This window comes from Rhipicephalus microplus, chromosome X (genome assembly GCF_043290135.1).
Source record: "Rhipicephalus microplus isolate Deutch F79 chromosome X, USDA_Rmic, whole genome shotgun sequence".
Classification (NCBI taxonomy): Eukaryota; Metazoa; Arthropoda; class Arachnida; order Ixodida; family Ixodidae; genus Rhipicephalus; species Rhipicephalus microplus.
In genome coordinates, this window is record NC_134710.1 from 433,927,863 (window position 1) to 433,949,746 (window position 21,884).

The window sequence follows — 21,884 nt, forward strand, 5'->3', positions numbered from 1 at the left end:
GTTGTCGTGGCTGAGTGGTTAAGACGATGGTCTTGAAAACTATTGGTATCTTTCCGCGCATTTTTGAACCCTGTCGACTGTGTTTTCTCGTTTAGTTTTATTTTCTTGATATAAACGACTATTTCGAGAGTGAAATAGCAGTTGACACCGTCGCGGCAGTCGTGGGCGAATGGTTAAGGTGATTGTCTTGAAAACCCATGGCTTCTTCCCGCGCAGGTTCCAACACTGCCTACTGTGTTTCCTCGTTTTTTTTCTCTTCTCGACATAAAACATCTACATTAAGAGTGAAATAGGAGTTGATGCCGTCGCCGTTTTTTTGGCCGAGTGGTTAAGGCGATGGTCTTGAAAACCATTGGGTTCTTCCCGCGCAGGATCGAACCGTGCCCACTGCGTTTTCTCGTTTTGTTTTTCCTGTTCTCGACATAGTCGACTATGTTAAAAGTGAAATAGGAGTTGGCGCCATCGCCACAGTCGTGGCCGAGTGGTTAAGGCGATGGTCTTGAAAACCATTGGGTTCTTCCCGCGCAGGTTCGAACCCTGCTGACTGCGTTTCCTCGTTTTTTTTCTCTTCTCGACATAAACGGCTATGTTAAGAGTGAAATAGGAGATGATGCCGTCGCCGCAGTCATGGCCGAGTGGTAATACGATGGTTTTAAAAACCATTGGGTTCTTCCCACGGAGGTTCGAACCCTGCCGACTGCGTTTCTTTATTACGTTTTTCTCTTCTCGACATACTCGACTATGTTAAGAGTGAAAGAGGAGTTAACGCCGTCACCGCAGTCATGGCTGTGTGGTTAAGGCGATGGACTTGAAACCTACTGGGTTCTTCCCGCGCATGTTCGAAGCCTGTAGACTGCGTTTCCTCGTTTTGTTTTTTTCTTCTCGACATAGTCGACTTTGTTAAGAGTGAAATAAGAGTTGACGCTCCAACCGCAGTCGTGGCTGAGTGGTTATGGCGATGGTCTTGAAAAGCTTTGGGTTCTTCTCGCGCAGGTTCGAATCCTGTCGACTGCGTTTTCTCGTTTTGTTTTATCTTCTCGATATAAAAGGCTATGTTCAGAGTGAAATAGCAGATGACACCGTCGCTGCAGTCGTGGCCGAGCGGTTAAGGTGATGGTCTTGAAAACCATTTGGTTCTTCCCGCACATGTTTGAACCCTGCTGACTGCGTTTTCTCGTTTTGTATCTCTCTTCTCGGCATAAACGACTATGTTCAGAGTGAAATAGCAGATGATAACCTCGCCGCAGTCGAGGCGGAGTGGGTAAAGCGATGGTCTTGAAAACCATTGGGTTCTTCCCGCTCAGAATCGAACCCTCCCGACAGCGTTTCCTCGTTTTTTTAACTTTTTGAAATAAACGACTTTGTTAAATATGAAATCGCAGGAGACGCCGTCGCTGTTGTCGTGACCGAATGGTTAAGGCCATGGTCTTGAAAACCGTTGGGTTTTTCCTGCGCAGGTTCAAACCCCGCCGACTGCGTTTCCTCGTTTTGTTTTCTCTTCTCGACATAAAACAGCTACGTTAAGAGTGAAATAGGAGTTGACGCCGTCGCCGCAGTCGCGGCCAAGTGGTTAAGGAAATGGTCTTGAAAACCATTGGGTTCTTCACGCGCAGGTTCAAACCCTGCCGACGCCGTTTCCTCGTTTTTTTTTCTCTTCTCGACATAAAACGACTACGTTAAGAGTGAAATAGGAGTTGACACCGCCGCCGTTGTCGTGGCCGAGTGGATAAGACGTTGGTCTTGAAAACCATTGGGATCTTTCCGCGCATGTTCGAACCCTGTCGACGGCGTTTCCTCGTTTTCTTTTTCTCTTCTCGACATGAACGTTTTGTTCAGAGTGAAATCGCAGGAGACGGCGTCGCCGCAGTCATGACCGAGTGGTTAAGGCAATGGTCTTGAAAACCATTGGGTTCTTCCCGCGATGGTTCGAACCCTGCCGACTGCGTTTCCTCGTTTGGTTTTTCTCTTCTCGACATAGTCGACTTTGTTAAGAGTGAAATAAGAGTTGACGCTTCCACCGCAGTCGTGGCCGAGTGGTTATGGCGATGGTCTTGAAAACCATTGGGTACTTCCCGCGCAGGTTTGAACCCTTTCGACTGCGTTTCCTCGTTTTTTTTTCTATTCTCGACATAAAATGGCTACGTTTAGAGTGGAATGGGCGTTTATGCCATCGTCGTTGTCGTGGCTGAGTGGTTAAGACGATGGTCTTGAAAACTTTTGATATCTTTCCGCGCATTCTTGAACCCTGTCGACTGTGTTTTCTCGTTTAGTTTTATCTTCTTGATATAAACGACTATTTCCAGAGTGAAATAGCAGTTGACACCATCGCCGCAGTTGTGGCCGAGTGGTTAAGGGGATTGTCTTGAAAACCCATGGCTTCTTCCAGCGCAGGTTCAAACACTGCCGACTGCGTTTCCTCGTTTTTTTTCTCTTCTCGACATAAACGGCTATGTTAAGAGTGAAATAGGAGTTGGCGCCATCGCCGCAGTCGTGGCCGAGTGGTTAAGGCGATGGTCTTGAAAACCATTCGGTTCTTCCCGCGCAGGTTCGAACCCTGCTGACTGCGTTTCTTAGTTTCGTTTTTCTCTTCTCGACATAAACGGCTATGTTCAGAGTGAATTATCAGATGATGCCCTCGCCGCAGTCGGTGCGGAGTGGGTAAAGCGATGGTCTTGAAAACAATTGGGTTCTTCCCGCTAAGGATCGAACCCTGCCGACTGCGTTTCCTCGTTTTGTTTTATCTTCTCGATATAAACGGCTATGTTCAGAGTGAAATAGCAGATGACACCGTTGCTGCAGTCGTGGCCGAGCGGTTAAGGTGATGATCTTGAAAACCATTGGGTTCTTCCCGCGCAGGTTGGAACCCTGCCGACTGCGTTTTCTCGTTTTGTATCTCTCTTCTCGGCATAAACGACTATGTTCAGAGTGAAATAGCAGATGATAACCTCGCCGCAGTCGGGGCGGAGTGGGTAAAGCGATGGTCTTGAAAACCATTGGGTTCTTCACGCTCAGGATCAAACCCTGCCGACAGCGTTTCCTCGTTTTTTTTAACTTCTTGACATAAACGACTTTGTTCAGAATGAAATCGCAGGAGACGCCGTCGCTGTAGTGACCGAGTGGTTAAGGCGATGGTCTTGAAAACCGTTGGATTTTCCTGCGCAGGTTCAAATCCTGCCGACTGCGTTTCCTCGTTTTGTTTTCTCTTCTTGACATAAAACAGCTACGTTAAGAGTGAAATACGAGTTGACGCCGTCGCCGTTGTCTTGGCCGAGTGGTTCAGGCGATGGTCTTGAAAACCATTGGGTTCTTCCTGCGCAGGATCGAACCGTGCCCACTGCGTTTCCTCGTTTTGTTTTTCCTCTACTCGACATAGTCGACTATGTTAAAAGTGAAATAGGAGTTGACGCCATCGCCGCAGTCGTGGTCGAGTGGTTAAGGCGATGGTCTTGAAAACCATTGGGTTCTTGCCGCGCAGGTTTGAATCCTGTCGACTTGGTTTCTCGTTCTGTTTTTTTCTTCTCGACATAAACGGCTATGTTCAGAGTGAAATAGCAGATGATGCCCTCGCCGCAGTTGGGGCGGAGTGGGTAAAGCGATGGTATTGAAAACCATTGGGTTTTTCCCGCTCAGGATCGAACCTTGCCGACTGCGTTTCCTCGTTTTTTTTTTCATTTCTCGACATAATCGACTTTGTTCAGAGTGAAATCGCAGGAGACGCCGTCACTGTAGTTGTGACCGAGTGGTTAAGGCAATCGTCTCGAAAACCGTTGGGTTTTTCCTGCGCAGGTTCGAACCCTGTCGACTGCGTTACATTGTTTTTTTTTCTCTTCTCGACTTTAACAGCTATTATAAGAGTGAAATAGGAGTTAACGCCGTCACCGTTGTCATGGCCGAGTGGTTAAGGCGATGGTCTTGAAAACCATTGGGTTCTTCCCGCGCAGGTTCGAACCCGGCCGACGGCGCTTTCTTGTTTTTTTCTCTTCTCGACATAAAACGGCTACGTTAAGAGTGAAATAGGAGTTGACACCGCCGCCGTCGTCGTGGCCGAGTGGTTAAGGCGATGGTCTTGAAAGCCATTGCATTCTTCCCGCGATGGTTCGAACCCTGCCGACTGTGTTTCCTGGTTTTGTTTTTCTCTTCTCGACTTAGTCGACTATGTTAAGAGTGAAAGAAGAGTGGACGCCGTCACCGCAGTCGTGGCCGAGTGGTTAAGGCGATAATCTTGAAAACCAATCGGTTCTTCCCGCGCAGGTTCAAACCCTGTCGACTGCGTTTTCGCGGTTTCTTTTTCTCTTTTCGGCATCGTCGACTACTTTCTGAGTGAAATAAGAGCAGAAGCCGTCGCCGCAGTCGTGGCGGACTGGTTAAGGCGATGGTCTTGAAAACCATTGGGGTCTTCCTGCGCAAGTTCCAACCCTGCCGACTGCCCTTCCGCGTTTTCTTTTTCTCTGGTCGACACAGTTAAATATGCTCAGAAAAAAATAAGAGTAGACGCCGTCGCCACAGTCATGGCCGAGTGGTTGTACTGATGGTCTTGCAAACCATTTGGTTCTTTCCGCAAAGGTTGAAACCCTGCCGACTCCGTTTCCGCGTGTTCTTTTTCTCTTCTCGACATAGTCGACTATGTTCAGAGTGAAATAAGCGTAAACGCCGTCGCCGCAGTAATGGCTAAGTGGTTAAGGCGATGGTCTTGAAAACCATTGGGGTCTTCCTGCGCAGGTTCGAACCCAGCCGACTGCGTTTCCGCGTTTTCTTTTTCTATTCTAGACATAGTCTACTACGTTCAGAGGGAAATGAGAGTAGACGTCGTCGGCGCCGTCGTGGCGGAGTGGTTAGGGCGATGGTCTTGAAAACCATTGGGTTCTTCCCGCACAGGATCGAACCGTGGCGACTGCGTTTCCTCGTTTTGTTTTTCTCTTCTCGACATAGTCGGCTATGTTAAGAGTGAAATAGGAGTTGACGCCATCGCCACAGTCGTGGCCGAGTAAATATGGCGATGGTCTTGAAACCCATTGGGTTCTTCCCGCGCCGGTTTCTACCCTGCCGATGGCGTACTTTCGTTTTGTTTTTCTCTTCTCGACATAAACGACTATGTTGAGAGTGAAATAGCAGATAATGCCCTCGCCGCAATCGGGGCGGAGTGGGTAATGCGAAGGTCTTGAAAACCATTGGGTTCTTCCCGCTCAGGATCGAACCCTGCCGACTGCGTTTCTTCGTTTGGTTTTTCTCTTCTCGACATAGTCGACTATGTTAAGAGTGAAAGAGGAGTTGACGCCGTCACTGCAGTCATGGCTGGCTGAGTGGTTAAGGCGATGGTCTTGAAACCTACTGGGTTCTTCCCGCGCATGTTCGAAGCCTGTCGACTGCGTTTCCTCGTTTTGTTTTTCTCTTCTCGACATAGTCGACTTTGTTAAGAGGGAAATAAGAGATGGCGCCATCGTCGCAGTCGTGGCCGAGTGGTTATGGCGATGGTCTCGAAAACCATTGGGTTCTTCCCGCGCAGGTTCGAATCCTGTCGACTGCGTTTCCTCATTTTGTGTTATCTTCTCGATATAAACGGCTATGTTCAGAGTGAAATAGCAGATGACACCGTCGGCGCATTCGTGGTCGAGCATTCTGCTTCCGGCAGCCGTGCTGAACGGATCGCAGGATCATGAGCTCCAGCGGAGCGGCGACAGCGGCCAATCTTAGCCGCGGAAACAGGAACGGAGATAGCGAATACCAGTTTATTTTGCCGCAAATGCCAAAAGGACGACTTGTTATCAACACCGTGTTTTTACACGGTGATGTACGAGCGAGGCCATACAAGGTCGAAGATTTCAGGGACGCATTGACGCCAACGGGCCTGCTGCCGGATGTGGTAAGCCTCGGTGCATACCAGGTTAACCACTTGTGGGCGGTGACATTCAATGATGCCGCTCCCACAAAACGCCTGCTCGCCTTGAAGGAGCTGCAGGTGAAGGGGCGGCGCTGCGTCGTCGTCGACCCACAGGACCAGCAGGTGCGGCTACGAATTCACTGGCTGCTTCACGGGGTGAGCGACGAAGAAGTACGGACGGCGCTGTCGGCTTTCGGCAAGGTCGTGGAGGTGAGCCGTGAGCGGTGGCGTGTCCCGGGCATGGCCGACAAGTGTTCGACCACGAGAACAGCTCTCCTGAAGCTGAAAAGCGGCGTCAGGGTCGAAGACCTTCCGCACCAGATCAGGATCGATGGAGAGCTGGCCTTGCTGGTTGTGCCTGGTCGGCCGATGCAATGCTTGCGCTGCCAAGGCAAAGGGCACGTCCGCCGAGAGTGCAAGGTTCCCCGTTGCTCGCGGTGCAAACGCTTCGGACACGTCGAGGCGGATTGCGTTCGAACGTACGCCAGTGCAATGGGGCCAGCGAAGAACGAGGCGATGGCTGATCACGTCATGGACGCGGCCGAGGCAGAGGACGCCGCCAAAGGGGTCGGAAGCCCAGTGGTCCCTGTGACTACTGGAGGGGCGGCGCAGGCAGACACACCCAAGTTTCCGGAGACTCGCCAGCTTTCGACTACACCGGCCAGCGCCCCGTCAGCGGCCGAGCCTGAGCGGGTCGAGACGGACGTGGTTCCAGTGGGGACAGCTGATACAACGGAGGGTCAGGGAGAGACGGCGGCGGACAGCGACGACGAGATGTGCGTGACCAGCGCCACGCTAAAGCGTCCACTCGACGACTCGGTAGAGCAGGACGGGACGTCGTCCACCAGCAGCCAGGAGCCGCCTGCGAAGGCGCCGCAAGGGAGGCGGCGTAGTCTCAAACCTAAGCCGAAAGTCCCTACCGACCGGAGACTGGAGGACAAGGCAAAAGAAAACAGCGCTGGGAAGCAGGATGGTCCTGGAGGCGGCTAGCCGAGGGCTGGTCGTGAAGGGTAAGCGCCATGCTCCGGGCCTACTCCTTTAGCGAACAAGTCACTATGGAATTAACTCCGCCATTCAGTATAGCTACGCTTAACGTCAGAGGGTTGGCGGCTAGGCGTAGGCAAAGTCAGTTCTATCGGTTGCTCACAGACCAAGACATAGACGTCCTAGCCGTCCAGGAAACTAAGGTAGACGGAGAGGAGGAGACCGGGAGCATGGTGCGCCGTTTCACTGACCGATATTACGCGGTCGTAAGCCACTCGATAGGAACGTCCGCGGGTTGTGTTCTTTTTGTAAAAAAATTGCAAAGCCTTCTTGTGCAAAGTGTTTTTTCATGTCAGTCGGGCAGAATTGTTTATTGTGACTTTGTTTATGGTGCCACTGAATTCAGAGTTATATGCGTATACGCACCGAATAGTGTAGAAGAGCGTGCTCAGTTTTTTTCTAACCTGTTTCAGTGGACAAAGTGTGATAAGAGGGTGGTTTTGTTAGGTGATTTTAACTGTGTTTTAAGGGCTCGCGATAGAGTCAATAGCACTGGCGTTCGTGACAAAAGCAGTGACGTGCTAGGCAAATTAATAACCGAAAATGACTTGGAAGACGTGTATGAATGTGTGGCAGCAAATCGCGAAGTGATCTACACGCGATTTCATGGCAATAGCCATGCACGTTTAGACCGCATATACCTATCCCTAGATGTATTGCCTATGTGTCACGATTTTTCGGTTGAGCCAGTGTCGTTTTCAGATCACTGTTTGGTTGTGTGTCGCATAGGCATGAAGAAACAGCGTAAGGTTTTCAACTGGGATTTATGGAAACTGAACGCATTGTTACTAAAAGATGAACCATTTTTAGAAGCAGTGCACGAGACCATTAATGAAGTGCTTATGGAAAAAACGGAAACAGTAGCAGAGAAATGGGAGTGTTTAAAGCAGAAGGTGAAAATGAAAGCGCTTGACAGATCGAGCACGCTAAAATTCGAAGCGCAAATAAAAGAAAGAAGTCTTAAGAAAACACTGCAGCAGCTGATAGCCCTAGAAAGTCGGGAGCCTGGGACTTGCAAAGACGAGGTGCGCAGTGTCAAGGAAAAATTAGAACTGCATGACAGAGAGCGTTATCGAGGCGCCTGGGTTCGCGCGCGCGCAAATGATCTTGCCGCGGGTGAGACGCCCACAAAAAGGGCGCTTGGTCTCGAAAAAGCGCAAGGACGCCGAAACCACATCGATAAGGTCTATTGCAACGGGACTCTCGCGAGCGACAATGAAAGCATCGAACAGGCCTTTGTTGCGTATTATCAGTCACTTTTTGCAATTCGAAAAGCGAATGTACATAGTTTTAAAGAAGAGTTTCTCAAGCGCTTGCCGCGGCTTAGTGACGACACAAAAAAGCTTTTAGAAGGCAGAATAACGGAAGGTGAAGTGGAACGCGCGATTGGTCATCTGAACCCCGGAAAGTCACCGGGACCCGATGGCCTAACCGCAGCATAGTATAAGACGTTTAGAATAGAACTGTCCCCGGGGTTAGCTGAGCTGTTCAATGAGGCGTACGAACGGAAAACTCTGCCGCCCTCCTTCAGCAAAGCGCATACGATATTAATTCCTAAAACGGACGAAGGGGAAAAACTTAAACTGGTGACATCGTATAGGCCCATATCGCTGACCAATGTCGACTACAAGATTTTTATGAAGGTTCTGGCAGCGCGACTTCAAGGTGTCATTAAAGAAATTGTTGGAGAGCACCAAACTTGTGGAATCAAAGGCAGAACCATTAGCTCAAACATTCACAAGATGCGGTGTGTGCTAGAGTGTTGTGACGAAGATTCACTTGGCGTTGCTGTGCTCCAGATAGACCTGGAGAAAGCTTTTGATTGTGTTGTGCATGAGATTTTGTTTGTCATCTTAGATCATATTAATGTCGGTTCCATCATCAAGGAGGGAGTGGCCTTGGCGTACCAGAACTGCACAACACGTTTAATTGTTAACAAGTCTTTGGGGGCCCCCATTCACGTAATGCGTTCTGTGCGTCAGGGCTGCCCCCTCAGTCCACTTTTGTTTTGTATTTACATCGAAGCGATGTGCTTAGCGATAAATGAAAATGAAAAAATTCGTAGCTTCAGCTTGGCGGCAGTGGAAGTTAAGCTGCTGGCATATGCAGACGACATTGCGGTGTGTTGTACGAACAAAGAAAGTGTAGAGGAAACGATAAGTGTTGTGAAACATTTTTGTAGCGTCACAGGAAGCCGCGTAAACTGGGCGAAATCTCTTGGGCTTTGGCACGGAAGGTGGCCTTCAAAGCCGGACCTTTTTGCGAATGTGCACTGGACGGAAACACCGACAAGGTACCTCGGTGTTCCCCTGGAATGTTATAACGGCAGCGAGGAGTATTGGTCGCGTCAAACAAAAGAGACGAAGGAAAAAGCAGACAGGTGGAAAGGCATGAACCTGTCTGTTTTCGCTAGGGCTACTGTGTGCAACATGTTTTTTATCGCTAAACTGTGGTATGTGATGCAGGTGTTACATTGTTCAAGGATCAACGTGCAAAGGCTGCACAGAGTGTTCGCAGTTTTTATATGGGGCTCGAAATGGGAAAGGTGCAGACGGACCAACTTGTTCAGGCGCGTGAAGGACGGAGGTCTTGGTTTGGCGCACCTATTTGTGAGACAAGTAGTAAATAGATTTTTGTTTTTCCGTGACGTCAGGGATCCGTTTTTACGTACGGTATGCCAGCTCAGGTTAGGCAGTGCCTTACCAGATTTTGTTGTTACTACGGATAGCCGGCCCGTGACGTTGCGTGGGTATCTCAAGGAAGTGGTAGACAGTGTACGTTTTTTATCTGTACGCTTTTCGATAGATTATCTAGCAAGTGTTAGAAGAAAAGAATTGTACAGAGATGTATGTGCTATGGTTTTGCCAGTACCATTGTACAGGGCCATATACAGTGGAAGACCGGGACAAAACGTACTGAAGCGGGTGAGAAACATGCAGGTACCTACAGGGGTGAAAACTTTTTTCTTCAAGTTACACACAGGAACACTATCAGTAAAGACTTTCACAGAGGAACGGGGTTTTTTTACACTATGGGGGTCACACTGCTTGATATGTAAGAAACCAGAAACAATAGACCATGTTTTTTTGCATTGTTGGGAAGGGGTACATTTTTGGGACATATTACAGAGGACAATAAAGAAGGATTTTCCACTAGACCCACACGGAATAAGGTACCTCGCAGTAACAAATGATGATGGGGTCCCATTCGATGTAGTGATGTTGACCGGTCTCCACTGTATATGGCGTGCACGAATGGCCGGATACCATTTCGACCCGGACGCAAAACCAGCAGTAATTTATTTCAGGCAAAGCATGTCTGCATTCATTGAGTGTAGCAAAATAGAGGATATCGAGCCAGAATGGTTGTCAAGGGTTGAACCCCTGGCAAACCTTAAGTATTTTTAAGAGGACAACATCAGTACAAATGGGACTGATGGCAATGCTTGTTTTTTTTTTCTTTTTCTTTTTCTTTGTATTGTAATATATGTGTGTGCAATGATTGCCCTGTACAATGTCCATGCCAGGCAATAAATAAAAAAAAAAAAAAGCAGTCGGGGCGGAGTGGGTAAAGCGATGGTCTTGAAAACCATTGGGTTCTTCCCGCTCAGGATCGAACCCTGCCGACAGCGTTTCCTCGTTTTTTTTTAACTTCTTGACATAAACGACTTTGTTCAGAATGAAATCGCAGGAGACGCCGTCGCTGCAGTGACCGAGTGGTTAAGGCGATGGTCTTGAAAACCGTTGGGTTTTCCTGCGCAGGTTCAAACCCTGCCGACTGCGTTTCCTCGTTTTGTTTTCTCTTCTCGACATAAAACAGCTACGTTAAGAGTGAAATACGAGTTGACGCCGTCGCCGTTATCTTGGCCGAGTGGTTCAGGCGATGGTCTTGAAAACCATTGGGTTCTTCCTGTGCAGGATCGAACCATGGCCACTGCGTTTCCTCGTTTTGTTTTTCCTCTACTCGACATAGTCGACTATGTTAAAAGTGAAATAGGAGTTGACGCCATCGCCGCAGTCGTGGCCGAGTGATTAAGGCGATGATCTTGAAAACCATTGGGTTCTTCCCGAGCAGGTTCGAACCCTGCTGACTGCGTTTCTTAGTTTCGTTTTTCTCTTCTCGACATAGTCGACTATGTTAAGAGTGAAATAGGAGTTGACGCCATCGCCGCAGTCGTGGTCGAGTGGTTAAGGCGATGGTCTTGAAAACCATTTGGTTCTTGCCGCGCAGGTTTGAATCCTGTCGACTTGGTTTCTCGTTCTGTTTTTCTCTTCTCGACATAAACGGCTATGTTCAGAGTGAAATAGCAGATGATGCCCTCGCCGCAGTTAGGGCGGAGTGGGTAAAGCGATGTTCTTGAAAACCATTCGGTTCTTCCCGCTCAGGATCGAACCCTGCCGACAGCGTTTCCTCGTTTTTTTTCATTTCTCGACATAATCGACTTTGTTCAGAGTGAAATCGCAGGAGACGCCGTCACTGTAGTTGTGACCGAGTGGTTAAGGCGATCGTCTCGAAAACCGTTGGGTTTTTCCTGCGCAGGTTCGAACCCTGTCGACTGCGTTACATCGTTTTTTTTCTCTTCTCGACTTAAATGGCTATTACAAGAGTGAAATAGGAGTTAACGCCGTCAGCGTTGTCACGGACGAGTGGTTAAGGCGAAAGTCTTGAAAACCATTGGATTCTTCCTGCACAGGATCGAACCATGCCGACTGCGTTTCCTCGTTTTGTTTTTATCTTCTCGACATAGTCGGCTATGTTAAAAGTGAAATAGGAGTTGACGCCGTCGCCGCAGTCGTCGCCGAGTGTTAAGGCAATGGTCTTGAAAACCAAAGGGCTCTTCCTGTGTAAGTTCAAACCCTGCCGACTGCGTTTCCTCGTTCTTTTCTCTTCTTGACATAAACGGCTATGTTAAGAGTGAAATAGGAGTTGACGCCGTCGCCGTAGTCGTGACCGAGTGGTTAACGCGATGGTCTTGAAAACCATTGGGTTCTTTCCACGCAGGTTCGAACCCTGCCGACAGCGTTCTCTCGTTTTTTTTCTCTTCTCGACATAAAACAGCTACGTTAAGAGTGAAATGGGAGTTGTCGCCATCGCCGTTGTCTTGACCAAGTGGTTAAGGCGATGGTCTTGAAAACCATTGGGTTCCTCCCGCGCAGGATCGAACCCTGCCCACTGCGTTTCCTCGTTTTGTTTTTCCTCTTCTCGACATAGTCGACTATTTTAAAAGTGATATAGGAGATGACGCCGTCGCCGCAGTCGTGGCCGAGTGGTTAAGGCGATGGTCTTGAAAACCATTGGGTTCTTCACGCGCAGGTTCGAACCCTGCTGACTGCGTTTCCTCGTTTTTTTCTCTTCTCGACATAAACGACTATGTTCAGAGTGAAAGAGGAGTTGACGCCATCGCCGCATTCGTGGCCGAGTTGTTAAGGATATGGTCTTGAAAACCATTGGGTTCTTCCCGCGCAGGTTTGAATCCTGTCGACTGGGTTTCTCGTTCTGTTTTCCTATTCTCGACATAAACGGCTATGTTCAGAGTGAATTATCAGATGATGCCCTCGCCGCAGTCGGGGCGGAGTGGGTAAAGCGATGGTCTTGAAAACCATTGGGTTCTTCCCGCTAAGGATCGAACCCTGCCGACTGCGTTTCCAAGTTTTGTTTTATCTTCTCGATATAAACGGTTATGTTCAGAGTGAAATAGCAGATGACACCGTCGCTGCAGTCGTGGCCGAGCGGTTAAGGTGATGATCTTGAAAACCATTGGGTTCTTCCCGCGCAGGTTGGAACCCTGCCGAATGCGTTTTCTCGTTTGGTATCTCTCTTCTCGGCATAAACGACTATGTTCAGAGTGAAATAGCAGATGATAACCTCGCCGCAGTCGGGGCGGAGTGGGTAAAGCGATGGTCTTGAAAACCATTGGGTTCTTCCCGCTCAGGATCGAACCCTGCCGACAGCGTTTCCTCGTTTTTTTTTAACTTCTTGACATAAACGACTTTGTTCAGAATGAAATCGCAGGAGACGCCGTCGCTGCAGTGACCGAGTGGTTAAGGCGATGGTCTTGAAAACCGTTGGGTTTTCCTGCGCAGGTTCAAACCCTGCCGACTGCGTTTCCTCGTTTTGTTTTCTCTTCTCGACATAAAACAGCTACGTTAAGAGTGAAATACGAGTTGACGCCGTCGCCGTTATCTTGGCCGAGTGGTTCAGGCGATGGTCTTGAAAACCATTGGGTTCTTCCTGTGCAGGATCGAACCATGGCCACTGCGTTTCCTCGTTTTGTTTTTCCTCTACTCGACATAGTCGACTATGTTAAAAGTGAAATAGGAGTTGACGCCATCGCCGCAGTCGTGGCCGAGTGATTAAGGCGATGATCTTGAAAACCATTGGGTTCTTCCCGAGCAGGTTCGAACCCTGCTGACTGCGTTTCTTAGTTTCGTTTTTCTCTTCTCGACATAGTCGACTATGTTAAGAGTGAAATAGGAGTTGACGCCATCGCCGCAGTCGTGGTCGAGTGGTTAAGGCGATGGTCTTGAAAACCATTTGGTTCTTGCCGCGCAGGTTTGAATCCTGTCGACTTGGTTTCTCGTTCTGTTTTTCTCTTCTCGACATAAACGGCTATGTTCAGAGTGAAATAGCAGATGATGCCCTCGCCGCAGTTAGGGCGGAGTGGGTAAAGCGATGTTCTTGAAAACCATTCGGTTCTTCCCGCTCAGGATCGAACCCTGCCGACAGCGTTTCCTCGTTTTTTTTCATTTCTCGACATAATCGACTTTGTTCAGAGTGAAATCGCAGGAGACGCCGTCACTGTAGTTGTGACCGAGTGGTTAAGGCGATCGTCTCGAAAACCGTTGGGTTTTTCCTGCGCAGGTTCGAACCCTGTCGACTGCGTTACATCGTTTTTTTACTCTTCTCGACTTAAATGGCTATTACAAGAGTGAAATAGGAGTTAACGCCGTCAGCGTTGTCACGGACGAGTGGTTAAGGCGAAAGTCTTGAAAACCATTGGATTCTTCCTGCACAGGATCGAACCATGCCGACTGCGTTTCCTCGTTTTGTTTTTATCTTCTCGACATAGTCGGCTATGTTAAAAGTGAAATAGGAGTTGACGCCGTCGCCGCAGTCGTCGCCGAGTGTTAAGGCAATGGTCTTGAAAACCAAAGGGCTCTTCCTGTGTAAGTTCAAACCCTGCCGACTGCGTTTCCTCGTTCTTTTCTCTTCTTGACATAAACGGCTATGTTAAGAGTGAAATAGGAGTTGACGCCGTCGCCGTAGTCGTGACCGAGTGGTTAACGCGATGGTCTTGAAAACCATTGGGTTCTTTCCACGCAGGTTCGAACCCTGCCGACAGCGTTCTCTCGTTTTTTTTCTCTTCTCGACATAAAACAGCTACGTTAAGAGTGAAATGGGAGTTGTCGCCATCGCCGTTGTCTTGACCAAGTGGTTAAGGCGATGGTCTTGAAAACCATTGGGTTCCTCCCGCGCAGGATCGAACCCTGCCCACTGCGTTTCCTCGTTTTGTTTTTCCTCTTCTCGACATAGTCGACTATTTTAAAAGTGATATAGGAGATGACGCCGTCGCCGCAGTCGTGGCCGAGTGGTTAAGGCGATGGTCTTGAAAACCATTGGGTTCTTCACGCGCAGGTTCGAACCCTGCTGACTGCGTTTCCTCGTTTTTTTCTCTTCTCGACATAAACGACTATGTTCAGAGTGAAAGAGGAGTTGACGCCATCGCCGCATTCGTGGCCGAGTTGTTAAGGATATGGTCTTGAAAACCATTGGGTTCTTCCCGCGCAGGTTTGAATCCTGTCGACTGGGTTTCTCGTTCTGTTTTCCTATTCTCGACATAAACGGCTATGTTCAGAGTGAATTATCAGATGATGCCCTCGCCGCAGTCGGGGCGGAGTGGGTAAAGCGATGGTCTTGAAAACCATTGGGTTCTTCCCGCTAAGGATCGAACCCTGCCGACTGCGTTTCCAAGTTTTGTTTTATCTTCTCGATATAAACGGTTATGTTCAGAGTGAAATAGCAGATGACACCGTCGCTGCAGTCGTGGCCGAGCGGTTAAGGTGATGATCTTGAAAACCATTGGGTTCTTCCCGCGCAGGTTGGAACCCTGCCGAATGCGTTTTCTCGTTTGGTATCTCTCTTCTCGGCATAAACGACTATGTTCAGAGTGAAATAGCAGATGATAACCTCGCCGCAGTCGGGGCGGAGTGGGTAAAGCGATGGTCTTGAAAACCATTGGGTTCTTTCCGCTCAGGATCAAACCCTGCCGACAGCGTTTCCTCGTTTTTTTAACTTCTTGACATAAACGACTTTGTTCAGAATGAAATCGCAGGAGACGCCGTCGCTGTAGTGACCGAGTGGTTAAGGCAATGGTCTTGAAAACCGTTGGATTTTCCTGCGCAGGTTCAAACCCTGCCGACTGCGTTTCCTCGTTTTGTTTTCTCTTCTTGACATAAAACAGCTACGTTAAGAGTGAAATACGAGTTGACGCCGTCGCCGTTGTCTTGGCCGAGTGGTTCAGGCGATGGTCTTGAAAACCATTGGGTTCTTCCTGCGCAGGATCGAACCGTGCCCACTGCGTTTCCTCGTTTTGTTTTTCCTCTACTCGACATAGTCGACTATGTTAAAAGTGAAATAGGAGTTGACGCCATCGCCGCAGTCGTGGTCGAGTGGTTAAGGCGATGGTCTTGAAAACCATTGGGTTCTTGCCGCGCAGGTTTGAATCCTGTCGACTTGGTTTCTCGTTCTGTTTTTTTCTTCTCGACATAAACGGCTATGTTCAGAGTGAATTAGCAGATGATACCCTCGCCGCAGTTGGGTCGGAGTGGGTAAAGCGATGGTCTTGAAAACCATTGGGTTTTTCCCGCTCAGGATCGAACCTGGCCGACTGCGTTTCCTCGTTTTTTTTTTCATTTCTCGACATAATCGACTTTGTTCAGAGTGAAATCGCAGGAGACGCCGTCACTGTAGTTGTGACCGAGTGGTTAAGGCGATCGTCTCGAAAACCGTTGGGTTTTTCCTGCGCAGGTTCGAACCCTGTCGACTGCGTTACATTGTTTTTTTTCTCTTCTCGACTTAAATGGCTATTATAAGAGTGAAATAGAAGTTAACGCCGTCACCGTTGTCATGGCCGAGTGGTTAAGGCGATGGTCTTGAAAACCATTGGATTCTTCCCGCACAGGATCGAACCAAGCCGACTGCGTTTCCTCGTTTTGTTTTTATCTTCTCGACATAGTCGGCTATGTTAAAAGTGAAATAGGAGTTGACGCCGTCGCCGCAGTCATGGCCGAGTGGTTAAGGCGATGGTCTTGGAAACCACAGGGCTCTTACCGTGCAGGTTCAAACCCTGCCGACTGCGTTTCCTTGTTTTTTTCGCTTCTCGACATAAACGGCTATGTAAAAGAGTTAAATAGGAGTTGACGCCGTCGCCGCAGTCATGACCGAGTGGTTAATACGATGGTCTTGAAAACCATTGGGTTCTTCCCGCGCAGGTTCGAACCCGGCCGACGGCGTTTTCTCGTTTTTTTTTCTCTTCTCGACATAAAACGGCTACGTTAAGAGTGAAATAGGAGTTGACACCGCCGCCGTCGTCGTGGCCGAGTGGTTAGGACGTTGGTCTTGAAAACCAATGGGATCTTTCCGCGCATGTTCGAACCCTGTCGACTGCGTTTCCTCGTTTTTTTCTCTTCTCGACATAAACGACTATGTTAAGAGTGAAATACCAGATGAAGCCGCTGTCGCCATCGATGCGGAGTGGTTAAGGTGATGGTCTTGAAAACCTTTGGGTTCTTCCCGCTCAGGATCGAACTCTGCCGACTGCGTTTCCTCGTTTTTTTTTACTTCTCGACATAAACAATTTTGTTCAGAGTGAAATCGCAGGAGACGCCGTCGCCGCAGTCGTGACCGAGTGGTTAAAGCGATGGTCTTGAAAACCATTGGGTTCTTTCCACGCAGGTTCGAACCCTGCCGACTGCGTTTTCTCGTTTTTTTTCTCTTCTCGACATAAAACAGCTACGTTAAGAGTGAAATGGGAGTTGTCGCCGTCGCCGTTGTCTTGACCAAGTGGTTAAGGCGATCGTCTTGAAAACCATTGGGTTCTTCCCGCGCAGGATCGAACCCTGCCCACTGCGTTTCCTCGTTTTGTTTTTCCTCTTCTCGACATAGTCGACTATGTTAAAAGTGATATAGGAGATGACGGCGTCGTCGCAGTCGTGGCCGAGTGGTTAAGGCGGTGGTCTTGAAAACCATTGGGTTCTTTCCGCGCAGGTTTGAACCCTGCTGACTGCGTTTCCTCGTTTTTTTTTCTTCTCGACATAAACGACTATGTTCAGAGTGAGATAGCAGATGACAACGGCGCCGCTGTCGTGGCTAAGTGGTTAAGGTGATTGTCTTGAAAACCTTTGGGTTCTTCCCGCGCAGGATCGAACCCTGCCGACTGCGTTTCTTCGTTTCGTTTTACTCATCTCGACATAGTCGACTATGTTAAGAGTGAAAAAGGAGTTGACGCCATCACCGCAGTCGTGGTTGAGTGGGTAAAGCGATGGTCTTGAAAACTGTTGGGTTCTTCCCGCTGAGGATCGAACCCTGCCGACTGCGTTTCCTCGTTTTGTTTTAACTTCTCGATATAAACGGCTATGTTCAGAGTGAAATAGCAAATGACACCGTCGCTGCAGTCGTGGCCGAGCGGTTAAGGTGATGGTCTTGAAAACCATTGGGTTCTTCCCGCGCAGGTTGGAACCCTGCCGACTGCGTTTTCTCGTTTTGTATCTCTCTTCTCGGCATAAACGACTATGTTCAGAGTGAAATAGCAGATGATAACCTCGCCGCAGTCGGGGCGGAGTGGGTAAAGCGATGGTCTTGAAAACCATTGGGTTCTTCCCGCTCAGGATCGAACCCTGCCGACAGCGTTTCCTCGTTTTTTTTAACTTCTTGACATAAACGACTTTGTTCAGAATGAAATCGCAGGAGACGCCGTCGCTGCAGTGACCGAGTGGTTAAGGCGATGGTCTTGAAAACCGTTGGGTTTTCCTGCGCAGGTTCAAACCCTGCCGACTGCGTTTCCTCGTTTTGTTTTCTCTTCTCGACATAAAACAGCTACGTTAAGAGTGAAATACGAGTTGACGCCGTCGCCGTTATCTTGGCCGAGTGGTTCAGGCGATGGTCTTGAAAACCATTGGGTTCTTCCTGTGCAGGATCGAACCATGCCCACTGCGTTTCCTCGTTTTGTTTTTCCTCTACTCGACATAGTCGACTATGTTAAAAGTGAAATAGGAGTTGACGCCATCGCCGCAGTCGTGGCCGAGTGATTAAGGCGATGATCTTGAAAACCATTGGGTTCTTCCCGAGCAGGTTCGAACCCTGCTGACTGCGTTTCTTAGTTTCGTTTTTCTCTTCTCGACATAGTCGACTATGTTAAGAGTGAAATAGGAGTTGACGCCATCGCCGCAGTCGTGGTCGAGTGGTTAAGGCGATGGTCTTGAAAACCATTTGGTTCTTGCCGCGCAGGTTTGAATCCTGTCGACTTGGTTTCTCGTTCTGTTTTTCTCTTCTCGACATAAACGGCTATGTTCAGAGTGAAATAGCAGATGATGCCCTCGCCGCAGTTAGGGCGGAGTGGGTAAAGCGATGGTCTTGAAAACCATTCGGTTCTTCCCGCTCAGGATCGAACCCTGCCGACAGCGTTTCCTCGTTTTTTTTCATTTCTCGACATAATCGACTTTGTTCCGAGTGAAATCGCAGGAGACGCCGTCACTGTAGTTGTGACCGAGTGGTTAAGGCGATCGTCTCAAAAACCGTTGGGTTTTTCTTGCGCAGGTTCGAACCCTGTCGACTGCGTTACATCGTTTTTTTTCTCTTCTCGACTTAAATGGCTATTATAAGAGTGAAATAGGAGTTAACGCCGTCACCGTTGTCACGGCCGAGTGGTTAAGGCGATGGTCTTGAAAACCATTGGATTCTTCCCGCACAGGATCGAACCATGCCGACTGCGTTTCCTCGTTTTGTTTTTATCTTCTCGACATAGTCGGCTATGTTATAAGTGAAATAGGAGTTGACGCCGTCGCCGTAGTCGTGACCGAGTGGTTAACGCGATGGTCTTGAAAACCATTGGGTTCTTTCCACGCAGGTTCGAACCCTGCCGACTGCGTTTTCTCGTTTTTTTTCTCTTCTCGACATAAAACAGCTACGTTAAGAGTGAAATGGGACTTGTCGCCGTCGCTGCAGTCGTGGCCGAGTGGAGTAGTCCACTTCCGGTCACCGTAGTGTACGGACGTGGCGGCATGAGCTCCGGCGATATCGGAGCGGCATCAACGGCCCAGCTCGGTCGTGGTACCAGGAACATGGACGAATCGTCACAGGATTATCAGATTATTTTGCCCCGACTGCCATCAAACGATTCAACGCTGCATACTGTCTTTTTGCACGCCGATATCAAGGCGCGGCCGTATCGCGTTGAGGATTTCAGGGACGCTCTTATTCGTTTGGCTTTGCTTCCCGAGGTTGCTGCCTTGGGGGCGTACCAAATGAATCATGTTTGGGCCATCACTTTCAAGGACGAGGAGGGCAAGAAGAGAATACTCGCTGCTGGGGACATTGTGGTGAAGAACCAGCGCTGTATCACTATCGACCCTAACCACCAGGATACGAAGCTGAAGATACACTGGCTATTGTTTAACGTTCCTGACGACGAGGTGAGGGCAGCGTTGGCTCCTTATGGCAAGGTGAATGAAATAGTGCGAGAGCGCTGGCGCGTGTATGGATGCACGGACAAAGGCTCTTCGACGCGAGTGGTGAGCATCAGGCTTAAAGCTGGCCTCACGGTGGATGACCTCCCACATCAGTTGCGGATTGCCGGAGACCTCACGCTAGTTGTCGTCGCGGGAAGAGCACCGCTATGCCTGCGTTGCCGCGGAACAGGTCATATTAGGAGGGATTGCCGAGCCCCACGTTGTACAGTGTGTCGGCGTTTTGGGCATAATGAGAGCGGCTGTATGAGAACATATGCAAGTGTAGCAGGGCCCGCGGGGGGCGAAGAACTTTCCGAGCATCACATGGACGAGGCTGAAGCAGAAGAGCTGATAGGGGCGCGTCGGGAGGAACCGAAACCCAAGTTGACGCCCCTTACGCCACGCCCCACAGGTGCTGAGACGACGCTTAACAAAGACAAGGGTTCTACAAAAGACGTGCAATCCACGAGGAACACACAAGATATAACGGCGCTTGCAGCACAGGAAGAAATGTCGGAAAACATGGACACGTCAAATACATGTAAAAGGCCCAGGGAAGACGCGGAAGGCGAGAAGGCTGCTACAATGAAAGAAGTGGAACAACCACCGGCCAAGGCGATGAACGTGCGTCGTAGACCGGCACCTAACATCCTCAGCGAACGTCGAATAGCCGAGAACCTCCCACCAACCCAGGTGCAACAGACACAACCGCCGCAGCAGCAACCAGTGCCGAATCAGCAGACATTGCATCAGCGACTGACAGATCATCAACAGAAGGGGTCTTCAGCGGGGCCCCCTTCAGATCAAAAGCCCCCGTAAGGTGGGGGTCTGGATTAAGTGACACAAGTATTGACCCGGCGGAAGCACCAACAAATGGAGCGCAGTGGTGAAGTGTGCATAATGTGCTGCGTGAAACGTGCGCGGCGCTCTACTTTTGTGATCAAAAGAAAGGGGACCTATCAGACCATATCGAACCTTGGACCTGATGGTGATAAAGGAGCATCAGAGGTGAGAACCATGTGGCCGGGACGGCCATTCACGTCCTAATGGCTATGAGCGTCGAAGCAGAATTGAGAGTTGCGACACTCAATGTCAGGGGACTTGCCGCTCGACGAAGGCAGTATCAATTAAGTCGTTTGATGCTTGAACGTGATCTCGATGTTATTGCCATTCAGGAAACAAAAGTTGAAGGGCAAGATCAGACTGACCGAATGGTGTCCCCTTTTAGAGCCCGGTATGATGTGTGTGTGTCTCATGCCGTTGGAATGTCGGCGGGTTGTGCACTGTTCCTTAAAAATTCTATTGGTATAGTTGAGGAGACTGTAACTGTGTCTAGTACTGGGAGATTCATAGTTTGCGATTTTACATATAATAATAAAAAATGGCGAGTTGTCTGTGTTTACGCACCGAACAAAGAAGTTGAACGTAAATTATTGTTTGAGAATTTACAGACTTTTCTTAGCTGTGGCAGGATTGTCATTATGCTCGGCGACTTTAATTGTGTTTGCAACCCTCAGGACAGAGCAAAAAAAGCAGCCATAAAAGACCAAAGTGCAGCGCTACTCTGCACTATTGTACAAGATTGTCATCTCGAAGATGTTGGTGATGTGCTCTCTGCAGAAGAGCACTTCACACACTTTCAGAACGAAAGCCATGCGAGGCTAGACAGAGCCTATGTGTCAGTAGAGTTAATGCGAGTATGTTCGAATTATGAAGTAAAAAGTGTGTCTTTCAGTGACCACAGTTTAGTAATGTTCACTATAGGGTATAAAAAGAAGAAGACACGCTTTAACTGGGACGTGTGGAAATTAAACGACTTATTATTAAAAGATGAATTGTTCGTTGAAGCTGTGCAGGATTCCATTAACAAAATGTTAGCTGAGCCTCAAGCGAACGTGATTGAAGCCTGGGAGCGTTTTAAGGAGGTAACAAAGATGAAAGCCATAGAAAGATCCGGTGTGTTACATAGAGCCAAAAAGGAAAAAGAAAAAGATTTGCAATGTCAGTTAGACTTTGCGTTGAGTCTAGAAAGTAAAATGCCAGGAAAGTACACAAAAGAAATAAGGCAGTTAAAAAACCAATTGGAGGCAATTGACATTGAAAAATATAGAGGTGCGGTGATAAGGGCACGTGCGGAAAAATTATCTCTCGGCGAAACACCAACAAAGCGTGCACTTGGGGATGAAAAAAGATACGCCAAGCGAAATGAAATCAAAGCGATTGCAACTGATAGCGGT

At 48.9% G+C, this 21,884-nt stretch overlaps 1 protein-coding gene and 17 non-coding genes across 18 annotated transcripts; all 18 read left to right on the plus strand.

The window, feature by feature from the left end:
- Nucleotides 1-467: 467 nt before the first annotated feature.
- TRNAS-UGA (transfer RNA serine (anticodon UGA)) lies at nucleotides 468-549 on the plus strand. Its single transcript has one exon. It is a non-coding gene; the product is annotated as a tRNA-Ser (tRNA).
- Nucleotides 550-2,019: 1,470 nt separating this feature from the next.
- Nucleotides 2,020-2,101, plus strand: TRNAS-UGA (transfer RNA serine (anticodon UGA)). The gene has a single exon. It is a non-coding gene; the product is annotated as a tRNA-Ser (tRNA).
- Nucleotides 2,102-2,484: 383 nt separating this feature from the next.
- On the plus strand, nucleotides 2,485-2,566 carry TRNAS-UGA (transfer RNA serine (anticodon UGA)). The gene has a single exon. It is a non-coding gene; the product is annotated as a tRNA-Ser (tRNA).
- Nucleotides 2,567-2,795: 229 nt separating this feature from the next.
- Nucleotides 2,796-2,877, plus strand: TRNAS-UGA (transfer RNA serine (anticodon UGA)). Its single transcript has one exon. It is a non-coding gene; the product is annotated as a tRNA-Ser (tRNA).
- Nucleotides 2,878-3,414: 537 nt separating this feature from the next.
- TRNAS-UGA (transfer RNA serine (anticodon UGA)) lies at nucleotides 3,415-3,498 on the plus strand. The gene has a single exon. It is a non-coding gene; the product is annotated as a tRNA-Ser (tRNA).
- A 382-nt stretch (nucleotides 3,499-3,880) lies between these two features.
- Nucleotides 3,881-3,962, plus strand: TRNAS-UGA (transfer RNA serine (anticodon UGA)). Its single transcript has one exon. It is a non-coding gene; the product is annotated as a tRNA-Ser (tRNA).
- Nucleotides 3,963-5,442: 1,480 nt separating this feature from the next.
- TRNAS-CGA (transfer RNA serine (anticodon CGA)) lies at nucleotides 5,443-5,524 on the plus strand. Its single transcript has one exon. It is a non-coding gene; the product is annotated as a tRNA-Ser (tRNA).
- Nucleotides 5,525-10,935: 5,411 nt separating this feature from the next.
- On the plus strand, nucleotides 10,936-11,017 carry TRNAS-UGA (transfer RNA serine (anticodon UGA)). The gene has a single exon. It is a non-coding gene; the product is annotated as a tRNA-Ser (tRNA).
- Nucleotides 11,018-12,174: 1,157 nt separating this feature from the next.
- TRNAS-UGA (transfer RNA serine (anticodon UGA)) lies at nucleotides 12,175-12,256 on the plus strand. The gene has a single exon. It is a non-coding gene; the product is annotated as a tRNA-Ser (tRNA).
- Nucleotides 12,257-13,257: 1,001 nt separating this feature from the next.
- On the plus strand, nucleotides 13,258-13,339 carry TRNAS-UGA (transfer RNA serine (anticodon UGA)). The gene has a single exon. It is a non-coding gene; the product is annotated as a tRNA-Ser (tRNA).
- A 1,157-nt stretch (nucleotides 13,340-14,496) lies between these two features.
- TRNAS-UGA (transfer RNA serine (anticodon UGA)) lies at nucleotides 14,497-14,578 on the plus strand. Its single transcript has one exon. It is a non-coding gene; the product is annotated as a tRNA-Ser (tRNA).
- Nucleotides 14,579-15,577: 999 nt separating this feature from the next.
- Nucleotides 15,578-15,661, plus strand: TRNAS-UGA (transfer RNA serine (anticodon UGA)). The gene has a single exon. It is a non-coding gene; the product is annotated as a tRNA-Ser (tRNA).
- Nucleotides 15,662-16,198: 537 nt separating this feature from the next.
- Nucleotides 16,199-16,280, plus strand: TRNAP-UGG (transfer RNA proline (anticodon UGG)). The gene has a single exon. It is a non-coding gene; the product is annotated as a tRNA-Pro (tRNA).
- A 535-nt stretch (nucleotides 16,281-16,815) lies between these two features.
- Nucleotides 16,816-16,897, plus strand: TRNAS-UGA (transfer RNA serine (anticodon UGA)). The gene has a single exon. It is a non-coding gene; the product is annotated as a tRNA-Ser (tRNA).
- A 230-nt stretch (nucleotides 16,898-17,127) lies between these two features.
- On the plus strand, nucleotides 17,128-17,209 carry TRNAS-UGA (transfer RNA serine (anticodon UGA)). Its single transcript has one exon. It is a non-coding gene; the product is annotated as a tRNA-Ser (tRNA).
- A 382-nt stretch (nucleotides 17,210-17,591) lies between these two features.
- Nucleotides 17,592-17,673, plus strand: TRNAS-UGA (transfer RNA serine (anticodon UGA)). The gene has a single exon. It is a non-coding gene; the product is annotated as a tRNA-Ser (tRNA).
- Nucleotides 17,674-18,210: 537 nt separating this feature from the next.
- Nucleotides 18,211-18,292, plus strand: TRNAS-UGA (transfer RNA serine (anticodon UGA)). Its single transcript has one exon. It is a non-coding gene; the product is annotated as a tRNA-Ser (tRNA).
- An 898-nt stretch (nucleotides 18,293-19,190) lies between these two features.
- Nucleotides 19,191-21,035, plus strand: LOC142776576 (uncharacterized). Its single transcript, XM_075880477.1, has one exon. It carries the CDS (start codon nucleotides 19,201-19,203, stop codon nucleotides 20,464-20,466), a length of 1,266 nt encoding a protein of 421 aa, XP_075736592.1. The 5' UTR covers nucleotides 19,191-19,200; the 3' UTR covers nucleotides 20,467-21,035.
- Nucleotides 21,036-21,884: the final 849 nt, after the last annotated feature.